The sequence below is a fragment of the Calliphora vicina genome, chromosome 4, assembly GCF_958450345.1.
Source record: "Calliphora vicina chromosome 4, idCalVici1.1, whole genome shotgun sequence".
In the NCBI taxonomy this organism is placed as follows: domain Eukaryota; kingdom Metazoa; phylum Arthropoda; class Insecta; order Diptera; family Calliphoridae; genus Calliphora; species Calliphora vicina.
This window is the reverse complement of record NC_088783.1, coordinates 40889738-40907654: the sequence shown is the minus strand read 5'-3', so window position 1 is coordinate 40907654 and position 17917 is coordinate 40889738. Positions and strand designations below refer to the sequence as shown.

Genomic DNA, 17917 nt, shown 5'->3' with positions numbered 1-17917 from the left:
CTGAATTGAATTATTATTAATACAATTTACAAAAATAAAAATAAGTTGACATATTTTAGTTGGTGATATTTTATTACATTTTAAATTATATAGATTTCATTAAACTCAATTATTGAAAGTAAAAATTTTTATTTTTATAATTGAAATTATTTATAGAATATCGGTAACTGTATTTAGAGGTAACGGTATTTACGATTATAAACACATGTAACAATATTTTATCGGTTACGCTAATTGCAGTTATTTCAGGAATGGTAGCTTAGCGGTAACGATAATTGAGCTAAAACGGTAGTTTAGTGGTAACGGTTGCCAACCTTGGTAAAAAATGTATATGAAAAAGAATTTAGGTTTTTTGCTTATATATGTGGCCTGTTGCTGTTACTTTAACAAAAAATCGGGAAAAATTTGAATCTGCTATAAGCTAAAAACCATACAAATTTAATATAAACGTGTTAACGTTTTTTTTTTTTGGAATGACAAAAAAACGAATCCGGTTAAACCGTTAACAATCTGAATAATCATTACACATAATGTTCAGATAATGTATTAAATATAGGAGACATTTACTATTAAATATAATCAGCCTAACCACAAAATCTTAAAGTCTATAGTCCATAAAGTTGACTATTATTTTAAATTTCGGTCCATAAAACAAATTTTAAATATAATTTAAAATGTTTTATTATTTTAAAATAAGGTTTTTGTTTTGAACTTTTATGTACATTTTGTTTTTTTTTTTTTGGAAATTTCGTTTTTTCATTTATTTGAATATATGAGTTGGTAAAAGTTTTGAAAGATTTTTTAAAAACACAAGTTCTATTTTAAAATAAAGTCGACTTTAACAAAAATTAACTTTAAAATTTCTTTTATAGTTAGGCTGAATGACTTTAAAATCCTATAACAATGTAACGCTTTCGTGCTTATAATTAAGAGATCTATCAACACAAAACAAATTATTAAAATACAAGCTGTTGATCTTCATTTAATTAATATTCGGGATACAATTTTATTAATATTTAAATGTTTGTCTTTAAATAATTATCATAAAAAATCAAAAACGGGAACGGTGTAAAAAGCTGGCATCATCATTTGAAAATATGGCATGCCTAAACACATTTTCCATAGTTCGCACCCTGTATATAGATTAATTTCTTGTCTTTGCTTTCACTCGTGTACGTAAATACAAAATGTTTGTCAGCATTTTTTGGTGAATAACACAAACACAACAGAAAAAGAAAAAAAAATAAAAAATTTAGGAAAATTATTTTGTTGAATAAATGTAATTATTGTAAAAGTAATAAAATTTCCGCAACTACAATGTCTACAACATCTTTGTGTCGTTTATGTATCTGTGACTACACCGAAAGCAAGAGTTTATTCGATGAACTTGGCCAGGGAAATGAAGTCTACGAAATTACTGTGAAATATTTTGATCCCATGGTATGTATAGGTTTTTTAGTTGATATATTCGGAATGTTTTGGTTTAGTTATTAAATACAATTACTTTCCAGTTTCTTAACTCGCAACAATATCCACAACTGTCTATGGTAATATGTATGAAATGCTGGCATCACATTAGCGATTTTCATTCCTTCCAACAGACCGTGCTCAATGCTCAAACAAAACTAGAACAAGAATTTAAACAGATTGTTACTAATATTAAAGTGGAGGATGATTTGTTAGCTGGCACAGAACATATCAATACACAAAATACGGGGGAGTTGTACAATGATGTTTTTAATAATAAAAATGTGGATGTAGAGGAGAAAAGTGAAATATTTTTACCCGATTTAGATGCGGACGACATCAAGGATGACAATCCCTTTTCAACGGATGACGAAAAGCCCTTGATTACTAGTTTGCCCAAAAGCACAAGAAAAAAACGTGGAAGAAAGCCGAAAAAGCAAGAAGACATTGAAAAGGATATTTCCCCCGTAAAGCGCACAAGAAAACCAAGAAGCAAGAACAGCACAGAAGAAAGCACACCACAGACAAAAACTACAATAAAACGCAAAGCAAAAACAAAAGATTTGAACCATAAAAGTCCGCCTGTAAAAACGGAATCTGAAATAGAAACTTCTGCTAAAGACACTGATGTTAATCAGAATTCGGAAAATAATGACCATGATTCTAATGTATCCTCAAATGATGATGACGATGATTATGACATTGATCAGGACGATAATGATAGCGAAAATAATCATCACCAGGACGACCCGGATGCCTTTGTTTCATCCAATGACAAACAAAAGACGGGTAAACAAAAAACGAAAGAGATTGATGCATTTATTGCGGAATGGAAACAAGAATTGGAGTGTGACATTTGTAATCAAGTTTTTACAAATTTAACCTTTTTAAGAAAGCATTTTAGCACTGAGCATCCCAAACAAAAATGTTACGTTTCCTGCTGCCAACGCAAATTGAAGCATCGTTTTGATATAGTCGAGCACATACGCTTCCACATAGATCCAGATACGTTTAAATGCAAAATTTGTGACAAAGTCTCTACAAATAGTCGTAATCTGAATAAGCATATGCATGAAAAACATACGGCCGAAGGACAAGAGCGTCCATTTGAATGTTCGATATGTCAGAAACGGTTTGCTAAAAAATGTACCCTTAAAACGCATATGGAAACACATGATACGGGGAAAGATTTTAAATGTAACGAGTGTGGAAAGGGCTTTTCTACCGAACAACGCCGAAAGATTCATGAACGTATGGTACACAATGTTGATCGTGTATGTGACCAATGTGGCAAAACAATACACGGCGTTTATGCTCTAAAACAGCACATACTCGAACATGCTGGAATTAAGAAACGTAAATGGCCCTGTGATCAGTGTAATGCCGAACTAAATTCCCGTTCCAGTTTAAAACGTCACAAAACGGTGGCTCACCACGACGGATCTACGGTTTATGTCTGTAGTGAATGCGGTAAAATTGCTCCCACAGAGACGGCTTTGCGTAGTCACAAGAAATACGTCCATCAAGCAGAGCGTAAATTTAAATGCACCATTTGTGACAAGGGCTTTAAGGTTGCCATCGTATTGCGAGAACATATGGCCACCCATACGGGAGAAGATTTGTACCAGTGTCCTCATTGTCCAAAGACATTTAAAGTTAATGCCAACATGCATCATCATCGAAAGAAGGCGCATCCCAAGGAATGGGCGGAAGGCAGAATGAATAAACCGATCATAACAAAAGTGGACGTTAATTTGGTATCAAATGAAGTTGTTATCTAAAAATGTTAGGCAACGACACTTACTTTAAAATTATTTAATAAATAAAAAATAGCAAAAAAGTAATTTAAATCTAAAATTCGAAGTTTTATATTATTCATAGGTACATCTTTTAGGGCGGGTTATTTTTCACTTGAAGATCAAATTCAATTAATAATCACTTTACGTATAACATACATACGTACTTATTTTCTGAATGAAATCCATCAAATTAAGTGTTTGTACATTATAATGTATCCATTCGTAAAATATGAAGATTTGAATGCAATAACGACACGGGCATCAGTGCGACCTGTTGATGTCAACATACAGGCGGACAGTCGGACATGGGATCGCAAATGAAAAATGTGGAAATTACAAAGGGAATGACAAACTAATATAGGCTATATATGGCACTCATGGTGAAGAGTATAATTAAAATTTTTTTTTTAATTTTATGTTTTCAATATAAAAAAAAGTTACAGGGTTCCGTTGAGTTCAGTGAAATTTATTTTACTGTAGCGTTTACCATCCTTTCTATTTCTAGAAACAAAAAAGAAAATCCACCCCAATTCACCCCCGGAAAATGTTGACTCATAAAAGCATCATGACCAAACAAGTTGTTCGTAATGAAATTTTCGAAATTTGGCTTTAAAAAAAGCAAAATAACATGACCGTATTTTTGATTTTATATGTGGAAATACATATACTTAAGTACTGGAAACGACAAAGTTGTAGACTTTTGTTTATGAATTTTAGAAAGTCCATATATATTTTTTGAAAAGCTAACTCTACATAAAATATTTCAATAGAAAAATATTTTTAATTGTCAAAAGTTATATAGGTATATTTTTGAAAAATAAACAAATGTTTTTGACGTGGCAAATTAATTTGATGGAAAAATTTCTAAAATTCCTTTTTAGCTTGACAAATGAAATTTTTTCTTGATTCTTGACACGCATTGAAAAAGCTTAACAATCAAGCCCGTCTGGCAACCCTATGTATGGTTATATATTAAAATTTTGATTTTAACATTTGTATGGGAGGTAGGCGTAATATTGCCACGCCCACCTCCATTTTTTCTCCAAAAATTTATCAAATGTAGGAAAACTGTGTTTCAAAAATCATTGAATTTTCTTTACCCGTTTTTAAAATACAGACCTTGTAATAGATTTGAATTGAAGAACTATTTATTTAATCATTCCATACATTTTATTGAACTACTTTGTAATAAATTTAAATTACAGATAAATTTAATGATTCAATAAGGAAGTAATTCTATAAATAATGAATTCTCAAACGAATGAATTCAATACATTTGAACTGCAAACAAATTCGTGGTGAATGTCTGTAATGTAATGGTTAAAAGAATAAGAATTAATTCTTTCGAACCTTTGCTTTTTTTGCATAGAATTCATTTGTTAAATAAATTCATAATTGAATTAGTTCATAACCTTCAAAATACATAAATGGCAAAAATTCATTCAACGCCTGAACGTTATTCTTTGGCCTGAACATTAAATTAATAAATCATTTCATTGTAGTTATGTATGTATGTATGTAAAATTCTACTTTCACAAAAAATCGAAAATTTTACAAAATTCAACTCGAGGGGTAGCATTATGCTTTGGTGTTATACTTTGGCTTTGGTTTTCTTTCTATATTTAGGCCACCCTACATACGATATACAAATTCGTTGGAACCAAGGCGAATTTATACAAGGTGGAGTCAGTGAAACAGCTGATAATTTTTTTTTTTCGCGTTTTGGTTCTAACAACTGTCAAAGCTTGTTTTTATATTTAAATATCTACATATTCTAAGCTTATTAACAAAATATTTATTGTTTACATAAATAAGTAAAGCCCGCACTATTCAATTATCTACACTATATTAAGTTTAAATACTTATTTGTTAAATTTTTCATTTTGTTTTTTTGACATTTGTTAAGACCAATCGTTGTTTTTGTAGAACTGACACCACCTTGTATAAATTCGCCTTGGTTGGAACCAAATGTAGAATTATGTTTTGTTTTTCTTTCTATATTTTGATTATCATACGTAAACAAAATATTTGTTAACATTCCGTAATGAGTGAATTAAATAACAAAATTAGTTTACAAATAGATTTTTAAGAAGATGTCTGCAACAACTTTATGTCGTTTGTGTATTTGTGCCCACACGGAATTTAAAAATCTATATAATGAACATGACCAAGGAAATGAAGTCTACGAAATTACTGTAAAATATTTTGATCCCATGGTAAGAGAACTTTTTTTTTTAATTTGTAAATTGCTTTAATAAATATTTATTTTTATTTTTAGTTTCTCAACTCCCTGCAATATCCACAACTCTCAATGAGTATATGCATAAATTGTTGGCAGCACATTTATGACTTCCATAACTTCCAAAAGTCTGTTCTCAATGCTCAAATGCAATTTGAAAGAGATGTTAAAGAAATTGTAACTGATATTAAATTAGAAAATGTTTTCTCAGCTGAAGTAGAGCCTGTTGCTGATAATATACTATGTTTTAGCGAAGAAAATACAAAAGAAATAGCTGCTAAAAATGAAGATTCTAACTCATTCGATAGCATCATGGCAGATGATAACACCTTCACAATGGACTTATTGGAGGTATTACCCAAACAGACAAGAAAAAGCAGCAGACAAATTAAGAAACAAGATAAAGAAAAAATGTCAGTAAAATGTGTTAGACAAGCAAAAAAAGACGAAAAAAGAAAAGAACCTCCGGGAAAATGTAGACCAAAATTAAAGAGAAAAACACAGGTTAAAAACAAACAAAATGAGAAAGACAAGCTTACAAAGGACACTGACATAATAAAAACAGAAATTTTAAACGATTCTTCCAATTTATCATTAAACTATAATGACGTTAATGAAAGCGACAACGATAATTATGTTGCAGATCCAGATGCATTTGTTTCTTCAAATGATAACCAAAAGTCAGTTAAAGAAAAGAGAAATGAAATTGATGCATTTATTGCAAAATGGAAGCCGTCATTGGAGTGTGATCTGTGCAATCACAATTTTAAAAACCTTACATTGTTGCGAAAGCATTTTAGTTCAGAACATCCCCAGCAGAAATGTTATGTTTCCTGTTGTCAACGCAAGTTAGTACAACGTTTTCATATAGTCGAACATATTCGCTATCATATGGACTCAAATACTTTTAAATGCAATGAATGTGAAAAGGTGTTTCTCACTAGCCGAAATTTAAGTTATCACATGCGTGATCAACATACTGCCGAAGGACAAGAGCGTAGCTTTGAATGCACCATATGTCAAAAGCGTTTTTCTAAAAAAGGAGCACTGAAAAAACATATCGAAACACATGACACCGATCAAACGTATAAATGTAGCCAATGTGATAAAGGATTTTCTACAGAACAACGTCGAAAAATTCATGAGCGTGCAGTTCATAACGCTGATCGAGTGTGTGATCAATGTGGAAAGACGATACATGGTGTCGCTGCTCTTAAACAACATATGCTTGAACATGCTGGCGTAAAGAAACCAAAATGGCCATGTGATAAGTGTAATGCTGAACTGACTTCAAGATCTAGTTTAAAGCGTCATAAAACTATTCATGAATCATCGCAAGTTTACGATTGCAATGAGTGCGGCAAAACTTGTTCTAGCCAAATGGGTTTGCAAAGTCATAAAAGATATTTTCATCAATTGGAGCGTAAATTTAAATGCACCATTTGTGAAAAGGCCTTTAAAGTTGCACATGTTTTACGCGAACATATAGCTACCCACACTGGAGAAGATTTATACAAGTGCCCGCACTGTCCTCAGACATTTAAGGTTAATGCCAATATGCACCACCATCGGAAAAAAATGCACCCCATAGAATGGGCAGAGGGTAGAGCGAATAAATCGTATACTACTAGCAATCTGAGGTCAGCTGATAATATCTAATAAAAAATGGTAAGGAGATTAAAAATTATGGTTGTATGTGTAATTTGTAAAGAAAAATAAAAGCCAATATTTCTAAAAAAAATATCGGGACAAAATTGGACCAACGACTCGTCCATCGCCCCCATATATAATGAACATATTTTAGTATATTTATACTTACAGTGAGTGTCACTCAAAATCGTACAACATATTTTTTTTTTAAATATTATGAAATTATACAGGCAATAATAGGTGATTATATAAAAAATTAAAAGTAATTTTATTAATTGGAACAAAAAATATGTATTTTAACAAAAAAGTTAACAAAACCTCAATTCGTTAAAAAAAATATTGATGAAAATTAAAGAACATCACAAAATTCATATTTCACTTAAATTCGTACAATTATATTAAATTATAATTAAAACTTTAAAAATTAAAAAAAATGTTAATATTAAATAATCCTAATACTTTGTAGGCTATCATTTGCTATTTTTTAGTGCCTTTACGATTTTAAATGAAGCGTTGATATTCTGGGCACTGACAGTCTTACCCAATTTTTTTATTTGTGGATAAGGGCAATTAAAATTATACCCAATTTTCTGATAGGTAATACCACCATAGCTGTAAATTGTGAATAAAATTCAAAATATAAATATTTTTTTATATTTTTTTAGTTTTTGTTTCCAATTATAAATATTTATTTTCCAAATTATTTATTAGTTAAATAAAGTATTTATCTAATTTATTAATAATATTTACAGTTAAATTTATTCATATCTATATCTTTTAGAACCAAATAAATTATAAATAAAATAATTTTATATTAGTTTAATTAAATTATATTGATATTTTTTTAGAAAATAGTAAAATTTTATATATTCAAATAAAACAAAGTTGAATAAAATTTAAATTTATTTCATTTAGATACAAATAAAATCAACTAATTTCTTTTGAATATTTATTCAAACAAAACACAAAAAACTAAAACTATTCAAACAAAAAATGATTGAATAGAAATAATTCTAATAAAACTTTAGAAATATTTTTATTTCTCACAAATTTGAAACAAATAAATTTATTTTTCCAAAAATTACTGAATAGAAATAATTCTAATAAATGTTAAAGAATATTTTTATTTCACAATAATACTGATGTAAAATGTCTTCTGATTGCATTCTGAGTTGAAAAAGTTATTTACGAAACGAATTACAATTTTTTTCAGATTTAACTTGATTTTTCTTAGTTTGGGATGGAGGTTTATTATTAATTTAAATTGTGAAGAACAAATTCATGAATTATTTTTAAAATCTGTTTTTAAAGTAACTAGTTGTTCAAAATGATCGTCTTACATGGCATTCCTCCTATGGCTATTTAATAACCCTGCAAGTGAAATTAGACGTTCAAAATATCGTTGAATTATTTTTAAGCATTGTTTTATTTATAGCAAACGAAGGATATTTTTCATAATCCTCGGAAGAAAAATCGTTATCGTCCGAATATTTTTTTATATAATTGTTCAAAAATTTGTTGTTAAAATATTTAACTTTATTTTCATAAATAAAATTATTCAATGAAAATTTCTATGAATAAAAAAGTATTCTAAAATTTTTTGTTGAATATTTAAATATTTTTCTTTTTTTTGGAGAAATAAAATTATTCAAAGAAAATTGCTTTGAATAAAATCTATCAACAAATTTTCGAATAAGTAAAATAATATTTTATTCATAACTAGTTGAACAAACTAAATGAATATTTAATTTTTACTATAAAAATATAATTTCAAAATAATTACATGTTTTCATATTGATTAGAATATTTTAAAATCTATTCATTATATAATAAATAAAATACAACTTATTGTTACTAAAATACAAATACTATTAGTATAATTTTATAAATGTTTATTAAAAACTTTTAAGTATAATTTATTTAATATCGTATTCTATTGAAATCAAATAATATTTAATGCTTTATATTCTAAATAGATATATATTAATTAGTATCCTATTTTGAATAATATAGAATGATTTCAATATCAATTTATTTTTTTAAATATAACTAAAATTCAAAAATAATTAAGTTTTTGGAAATATTTTGAATAAAAATATTCACAATTTACAGCTATGAATACCACACACAATATAAAAATAGCATTTTAAAATATTTCCAAAACATCAACTTTCTAAAACTAATGAATAAAATTTGACTACGATGGTGTACGATTTTAAGTGACATTCACTGTATGTGTTGTTTGTTGGCGAATTTTAACTATTCACTACAAAAATTGGTGAATGTGGGTATATAAATTTGTCATTTCGTGTGTAACACTGAAAAATATTCCTTAAGTATGTATATAGTTTCTTGATCCTTATGAAATTTTAAATCAATTTAGCTATGTTACGTCTTTCTGTCTGTGTAAAACACAGAATCAGCAAATCGTTCCAGTTGAAGCAGAGTTATGGACCAAAATGTCAGCTAACCTGCAAAAAATAAGTTTTTCACAAAATTTATATTTTGTTTCAATATATTGCAGTTAATGCTATGAAATTTTACACACGTTATTCTCATGATAAAAGGGCTAACTCTGTTGAATATGGTAGGAATCGCTCCATGATTTCCCCAAGCCCCCATATAAATTATAAATAAGAACCAGGAAAACCTCAATTTTCAATGTTTGACCAAAATTTGTTTCACCTAAAAATTAAAAAAGAAATTGAAATTAAAAAAAAAATTGAATTTTTTTTTACCTAAAAACATTTAAATTCTTTATTTTAAAGTATAATTTGGTGAAGGGTGTATAAGAGTTGGCACAACCGAATATAGCTCTCTAACATGTTTTTTCAATGATTTTAATTTCTGAAATTTTTGTTTTTACAAAAAAATCCAAGTGATTTAATTCCTAAATCACTTAGATAAGTCGTTTATAGAATGACTTTAGAATTCCAAAAACGGGTTCCAGAAGTAATTGTTCCAAGGCTGCCGTTAAAGAATCTGAAGTAGTTCTGAATACATTCGTTCTAGATTTTTTGTGTTTTTGAATTATTATTTTTTTTATACAAAGTTATATACATGAAAACATAGGGTGCATGTAGAGTTTTGCTTGACTATAATAATTTTAATTAAAATATACGAAAGCAGATATCGGATATAATGCCAAATCCCACATTTATATTTACAAAAATATAGTTTGGCATCTCTATTAAGGTTATTATAAGTCTCAGAACTATATGGCAACTTTGCGTTAAAAAATGTTTGCATAAAAAGTAGGGAATTGGTTTCATTTACTTCTTAAGCTAAATAAATTGTATTACTTTTAAAGAGATAAAATGTCTTTAAAATTATGTTGTTGTTTGTGTTGCACACCATGTAGTAACTACAAAGCTTTACAAAATGTTTGGGGGGAATGTAATGAAATCTATGAAATTACAGTCAAATACTTTGATCCAATGGTAAAGATTGGTCATATTAAGTGTTGTGTTTATGTTTGTAAACTCATAAAAATGTTATTGTCTTTCAGTTACTCACAGAATGCATAAATACAATAAGTTCTGGAGAGAGTAGGGTACTTTGTGTGGACTGTTGGATACACATAAAGGACTTTCATGAATTTCATCTAACGGTATTAAAAACAAGGTCGTCACTAGAGCAGACCAATATCCAGAAATCACCGTTGCACATTAAACTAGAAGAAGAACAAGTCACTGTGCTATTGCATGATGAATACGTCGCTACTGCAGGTGGAGAGTTGGTAGAATTTAAACATGTATCAATTAAAAATGATCAGAATCCCATAGGAGACGATACTGAATTGGTCAGTGATGATGATGACGAAGATGACGAGTGCTACAAAAAACCTATAAGCGAATTATTGAAAGCCCAAAAGTCTTTAAAAAGCAGTAAAGAAATACAGGATAAAGTGACCAATTTGTGTAATAATTTAGACAATAAAAGTGAACCTAAATCTCGTAGAGTTCGAAAGTCAAAAGAAACTGAAAAATTAGCTGCTATCAATGATGGTGACGAAACTTTAGCAATAAAAAAACCTAAAGACACTGAAAATAAAACACGCCTTCATCCAGCCTTAGAAAAATTTCGAAAACATAATGAATTTATAGCGGAATGGAAATCACAACTAGAATGTGATGTTTGTAGTGAAATATTTTCCAATTTCGACTTGTTAAAGCGGCATTTTAAGGACAAACACAATGCCAGATGTTATGTCAAATGCTGTGAACGAACATTTTATCGTCGCTGTGCTTTGGTTGAACACATACGTCTCCATATAAATCCAGAGATACACAAATGCGACATATGTGGTAAACTTAGTACCAGTAAATTTAATCTTAAACTTCATAAAAGAACTATTCACGAGGTAACACAGCTCACATTTGAATGTACGGTATGTCAAAAGATTTTTAAACAAAAACAAAATTTAGAACGTCATTTGTTAACGCATGTTACGGGCAATAAAGATTTTAAATGCAACGAATGTGAGAAAGCATACGTTCTGGAAGTTCAACTTAAAGCTCACATTAAATTGGTCCATAATGATAATAGAGTTTGTGATCAGTGCGGTAAAACTCTGCACGGCATTGGTGCACTTAAAAAACACCTGAAAGAACATGAAGGTATTGAAAAGCCTAAATTTCCCTGTGACGAATGCGGTACGGAATTAGCATCGAGTACAAATCTAAAACGCCATAAAGCTGCATATCATAACGATGGCTCTACCGTGTACATTTGCAGTATATGTGGGAAAGTTTCAGGTAGTGAACGCGGTCTAATGAATCATAGAAAATTTGTACACGAAATCGAAAGAAAACATAAATGCCCGCATTGCGATAAGGGATTTAAAAGACCGAAAAATTTACAAGAACACATTGCCACTCATACAGGTGAAGCATTGTATCAGTGTCAAGATTGCCCGAAAACCTTTAAAATTAACTCCAAATACCATCATCATCGTAAAACAGCTCACCCTGTTGAGTGGGAAAAGGGCAGAAAGCATCGTTTGGAAAAACTAAAAATTGATTTTGAACAAGTTACAAATCAAGTTATACTTTAAGTTACCTTCACGCTGAGTAATAAGGTTGAGTAGCAGGCCTTCTTGGAGAAGTTTAATGTCCAATATCCCAAATGGAAGCCTCAAGAATGTTGCAGAGTCACGTTGACGTTATTTCAAATTATTTAAAAAAGAGGAATATAGAAAAGTCATCTCATATCACTTTTGCTCTAAGAAAAGGCTATTGTCCAGCTGTATACGAGTATATCGACAGACAACAAATTCCGAATTCGAATTGTGGAAAATATCTTGGAATGCACTTAGATAGACGACTAACATGGAAAGACCACATAAAAACAAAAAAAAGAACACCATAATATTATAAGATAACGAAAGTACTGGCTTTACGTTATAAAACAGTATTAAAACCTATGTGGACATATGGAATAGAGTTATGGGGCAGCTTCAGCAACTCCGATGTTGCAATTTTACAACATTATCAATCGAAAACTCTTCGAATGATAGTAAACGCTTCCTGGTTTACCAGGCTAAAGTTATCATTCAAACGTTCTTGCAATAAACTTACTAGACGATAGTAATGAGGTCAATAGACTTAAAAAATATATTCGAAGCTCCGTTAATAAGTTTATTTATATTTAATACACATGTAATTAAACATAATAAATATTTTGTATATTTTAAAATCTTAATCCTAATATTTTTATATTTATATTCACTAATAAGTTATTCGGAACATTCAATGTCATAATTTACGTATATATCACGAAGTGTATTACTAAAAGTAGACCATTCATCGTTTACCGGATTTGCCAGATCCTCGGAAACGTTGTATAAATACAACTCACCCTTCTCAGTACCAACTGCAATATGTTGCCCATTTGTATTCCATGATACACGATTGATGGCAGTCTCTCCTTTAATAGTAATCGATTTTGTGGGTTCATGAATATTTTCATTAAGATTGTATAAATCTAAATGTCCACTATCATCGGCCGCAACAAATAGAGCTGGATGTACTGGGGACCAGGCAACATCCATAGCATAATTGTAGTTATTTTTAAAAGTTTGTAAAGCCCTGGAGTTGTCTAATGACCATAATTTGATGGTGCCATCAATGGATGAGGTAAGAAATAAATTGCCAAAATCTGTTGATGCTTGATTGTAGTGCGCCGAGATGCTAGTGACGGGAGCTTCATGTTTTTCATAACGATTATTAATACCCGACTCGTAACCATAACGAAAGGCTATAGAATAAGTTAATTATATTTATACAATCAATAGGGATTCTGCGATTGTCAACATACATATCGTTAGCTTAATGTGCAATCGTGCTAAGTACACTTTTTATGAAAATTTAGATTTTAATACAAATCGCTACAAAAGAATTGAATAAAATTAAGTTATTAAATATTTAATAGTGTCAAACTTGTTATAAGGATTTGAGGGCGTTTTTTGTGAAAAGGAACCTAGCACGTTTGCACACTAAGCTAACGATATATGATCATGTAGCACCATGTTACAATTTTCATACAATGTTAAATTTTTACAAGATATAACTATTGAAATGTAGCCCATACGAAAGTTGAGTACTTGTAAATACATATGCTGATCTTACCTGAATAAACATAACCTTCTTCTCCACCTAACACTAAACTATTAGTACCGTCTGACGAAAAATCCATACAGTTAACTGCAATTGGCTTTTTTATTTTTTCCGATACATCTAATTGCAGTTGCATAACATCAAGCGGAAACGACAACATGTCCAAATTCCATGAGCATAATTTGCCATCTGACGATATAGATATTATATTATGAGAGCTATCGTCACCAATTACACGCAAACAACATATAGGCTGAGTATGAGCTTTATAATTCAATTTTGTACATTGCATCGGTATGGACGTTTTCAGACGATTGTCCCAGAAAACAATTTGTCCCGAATAGGTAGCACCTATTATTAAATTGGGATTGAATTTTGAAAAACACACACACATCACCGAACTATGACAATGGAATACACGTTCTGGAGTTTGATCGTTAAAGTTACGATTCCAAATGATCACATCCTCACCCGTAGCAAAAGAAGTCTCCTAAAATGTACAATTAAAAATCTCAATCAAGAATTAAATTTAATTTTACTGCCATAAACTACCTCATTTTTATAATAGGATGTTGCAATTTGATCCGGACAATGTGTGGACCAGTCTATACATGTAATGCAACGATTGTCCGTCAAATTTTTATTACAAAAAACATGATTTAAACTGAGTAAACCCTTTGAATTGTTGCCATATATACTGTCATCATTTACACCGCCAATATAGTCAACATATATATTTTTATTTGTGCTTATAACTTTCTCCATGGCAACGCTAACACGCTTTAGAGATTTATGAAAATCTTCTGATAATATCATTGCTTCACATTGTTGTTCCAATATTTCTAAAAAAAAAAAATATGTAGCAAAATTCATTGCATATTCCAAGTGTTAAGCTTTTATATACTTTTATTTTTCTCTTTCAAAAACCTCCAGGGACTTTCTTTATCTATTGGTGTTAATGCCGGTGGGATATCCATTAATTTCGGTAATCCGGGACTTAGAATACCAGGTGGTAAATTTGATGAAAACTTGCAAACCAATCTTAGGGGTGTCGCATCATCTTGATACTCTAAATCATCATCTTCGTACTCTTTATTTAGAGGAACTGTTGAATAGTGAAATTAAAAATAACATATTTGTAAATTACAATGTATAATCTTATAAAAATTCGACCCCATAAAGTATATATATTCTGGATTGTTATAGATGTCACCATGTCCGTCTATCTGTTCAAATCTACTTTCCGAAGCTCCCAAATAACTTACAAACAATATATGTATCCCCTATTTAAATTCGAGAAAATCGACCCAGAAATGTCTAAATATACAGTCCAATTATGAATAAAAAATAATTGGGTTAAGGGCGGTCCAAATATATCTTTTTAAAAATTAACTAAACTTAATTTCTTTTGATATATTATGGCTTTATTAGTAATAACAAATATTCCCATTATTTATGGAACACGATATCATTCATTTCAGTCGAATTTTCCAAGACTTCGTTGACGGTTTCTGGTTCTATATCCCGAATGGCTAGGACGATATTAGCCTTAAAGATGTGAATCGTTTCTTAATTATTCGCATAGCATCGGTCTTTAACGGACACAACAAGAAAAAGTCTAAAAGTCGCAGCTCCGAGGCGGCCAATTTCCATTGCCAAGACGGCTGATAACACGATTGCCGAACTTAGTGCGCAAAATATCGATTGTTTGATGAATTGTATGACTTCCAGCGGCATCCAGCTGATACCAAATATTATCCAAGTTCATATTACAAAAAATAGCATATCTTAGCATAGCCTCGATGTTGTTGCTCCTTTTCGTCCAAAATCTACTTTCAACGAACGAACTGTTTGGACAACATAGCACTCAATTTGGAAATAAGTTTGCAATATTTCCCAACGTTGTTCAAGTGCAGAGTGAACCATTTTTGTCCACGGAGGTATTGATTGATAGTCAATATTTCACATATAAATTTTTAATTATCCGATCATTGACAAGGTATGCAATCAAAAAGCCAGGGTACCCCACGTCGATTTAAGTAAGTCCCTAGTAGACCTATATCTTTATATAGGATACTGGAACGCTTAAACCTTGTTATCAAAATCAGAAGTGATAACGGTACTTCACCTGTTCATTAGTCGAGTTATAAATGGTACTCCATCAATTTGTAAATGGTACTTCACCAGTATCAATGAGTTTTTATGGTCTCCCACCAGGGTTTGTCCAAATTAAAAGACACGCGATTGGTGTAAACGACGTAGAATAGGAACCGTTATACGAAGCCTTACATAACACACGCACCAGAACAAGACCAAAAATTGTCGAAGGCAAAAAAACAAAACGAGGCTATGAAATAATTTGCGACGATAGAAACGCCATAGAAATTCGAGCCGATAATGGATAAAAATCTGGAAACAATTTTTTTCAACCAAAAATGTTTTCAACCAAAAAAAAAAAAATTCACCAACAATTGTTTTCAATCTCTATCTTAAAGTAAACTTTGGTGAAGTGTTTATACAATTCGGCACAGCCCAATTGTTACTTGTTATCATTTGCTTACTTACCATCGGTTTGTATATAAAGTCGTGAAATATCGGTTTGGGTCTGTTTTGAATGAGTGATAGTCTCTATGGGTGGAATTTCCGTTATTGGCAAATTACAGCATTTCAACTTAAGCATTTTGTCACTTTGATTTCTATTTGATTAATCAAATAGCAAATAAAAAAGAAAACAATTGAAGAATTAAGAACATTTGTATTAATAAAAAAAATTATAAAATTTTTTAAAAAGAATCCACAAAGATAAAAAACATGATTGAAAATATTAAATATTTTAAAACGTTTCGTTTTATAAAATGAGGCGCTACATCATAGGGTAGAACTAAAGGCGCAACTGAGTGTAAAATTAATTCTGGCTGACACAACAACCAAATACATTGCTTTACATGTATTTTGTTGTTGCAAAACTTAGGGTTTTGACAACAGACTTAAGTCTTTTGTGTCTCAGTAACGCTTCTAGGTAGTATATTTTATTATATGCCCTACATAGTTCTTACCTCATTGTTTGTGGTTCTAGAACCACAGTCTGTTCACTTTTAGAATTTTCATTAAATTTATTTACTTCGCAGAGTATTTTATCAATTTCTCTATAAAAACATAAAAAAAGTTAAGAGTTTATTCTCCGTTTTCTCAAAGTCTGGTTATTGTTTTTCATAACGATAAGCTGCCTGTAAACATATTTATCTACTACACAACCATGTAAGTCCGTCACTCTATCTGTTAAGCTCGTAATTATGAAAATTTTATTAAATTGACAGATATTATACTTTTGACACAAGGAAGAACCATTCTTGTGATCGGTAATTTTCATCTGGCTCCCACACAAATGTACTCGTGGAATAGTGCTTTTACATACAATATAAAAAAGTTTTGTGTTGTAAAAATTTAAAGTATAATTTAGTAAGAAAACTTTCAGATATCGTTACGATAAAAAATAACCAGAAATTGAGGGTAATTTAAACCTACGAATCGTTGATGATTTGTGTCGCCTTTTCGCGAATTTCATTTTTTTTACGAATTTCCTCAACATTTTCTTGTATTGCCATATCACGCTTTAATTTTTCAAATTGCAATAATTCTCTTTCTTTGCGCATTTTTTCCAATTTTGCTTTTCTAAGAATTATTTGATTCTCGTATTTGTTATTAGATTTTTTGGTATTCGAATTATCCATGATCAAATTTAATTCAGATAAAAATTAAAATCTATTATTATTATTTCAATAAAAATGTATTTGCTTCGTCTAACAGCCACATTTAAACTATACTAAATAAATCTTTATATTAATTTTATTTAATGTACTCGTTTGTAATAAAAAAACCACTTGACTCAGAAAGTTTTAAATTTAGATGGAACTGTGGTAAAAATAAGTTTTATAAAAAGACTTACGTTTTTGTTTTGTACTGCACCAATTACGTGAATATTTATTCGAATCAACACATTAATAGTTAGCAGAAGTATTTTAATTAATAGTATCGATGGCCACATGTTGACACCATAAGATGGCTTTATAGATAGATATTCTAGGTAAAAATGTCGTATCTTAAACATGTTTTGAAAAATTTAAATAAAATTCGAAATACATAGA

The 17917-nt window shown here is 30.1% G+C and overlaps 4 protein-coding genes across 4 annotated transcripts in view; 3 read left to right on the top strand and 1 right to left on the bottom strand.

Moving 5' to 3' along the window:
• LOC135957205 (uncharacterized) overlaps positions 1-17917 on the top strand; it is a 75791-nt gene that overhangs the window by 47401 nt on the left and 10473 nt on the right. The gene's annotated exons all lie outside the window — the stretch shown is intronic.
• On the top strand, positions 1198-7299 carry LOC135956549 (zinc finger protein 236-like). The gene is made up of 4 exons (XM_065507082.1): positions 1198-1440; positions 1512-3236; positions 5348-5482; positions 5545-7299. The coding sequence occupies exons 1-4, from the start codon at positions 1318-1320 to the stop codon at positions 7162-7164; spliced, it is 3603 nt and encodes a 1200-aa protein (XP_065363154.1). The 5' UTR covers positions 1198-1317; the 3' UTR covers positions 7165-7299.
• Positions 10473-12620, top strand: LOC135956546 (transcription factor grauzone-like). Its single transcript, XM_065507078.1, has 2 exons — positions 10473-10595; positions 10664-12620. The coding sequence occupies exons 1-2, from the start codon at positions 10473-10475 to the stop codon at positions 12209-12211; spliced, it is 1671 nt and encodes a 556-aa protein (XP_065363150.1). The 3' UTR covers positions 12212-12620.
• On the bottom strand, positions 12774-16892 carry LOC135957604 (cytoplasmic dynein 1 intermediate chain-like). Its single transcript, XM_065508380.1, has 6 exons — positions 16829-16892; positions 16338-16468; positions 14677-14877; positions 14325-14614; positions 13785-14262; positions 12774-13413 (listed from the first exon to the last, which is right to left on the bottom strand). Exons 1-6 carry the CDS (start codon positions 16831-16833, stop codon positions 12893-12895), a joined length of 1626 nt encoding a protein of 541 aa, XP_065364452.1. The 5' UTR covers positions 16834-16892; the 3' UTR covers positions 12774-12892.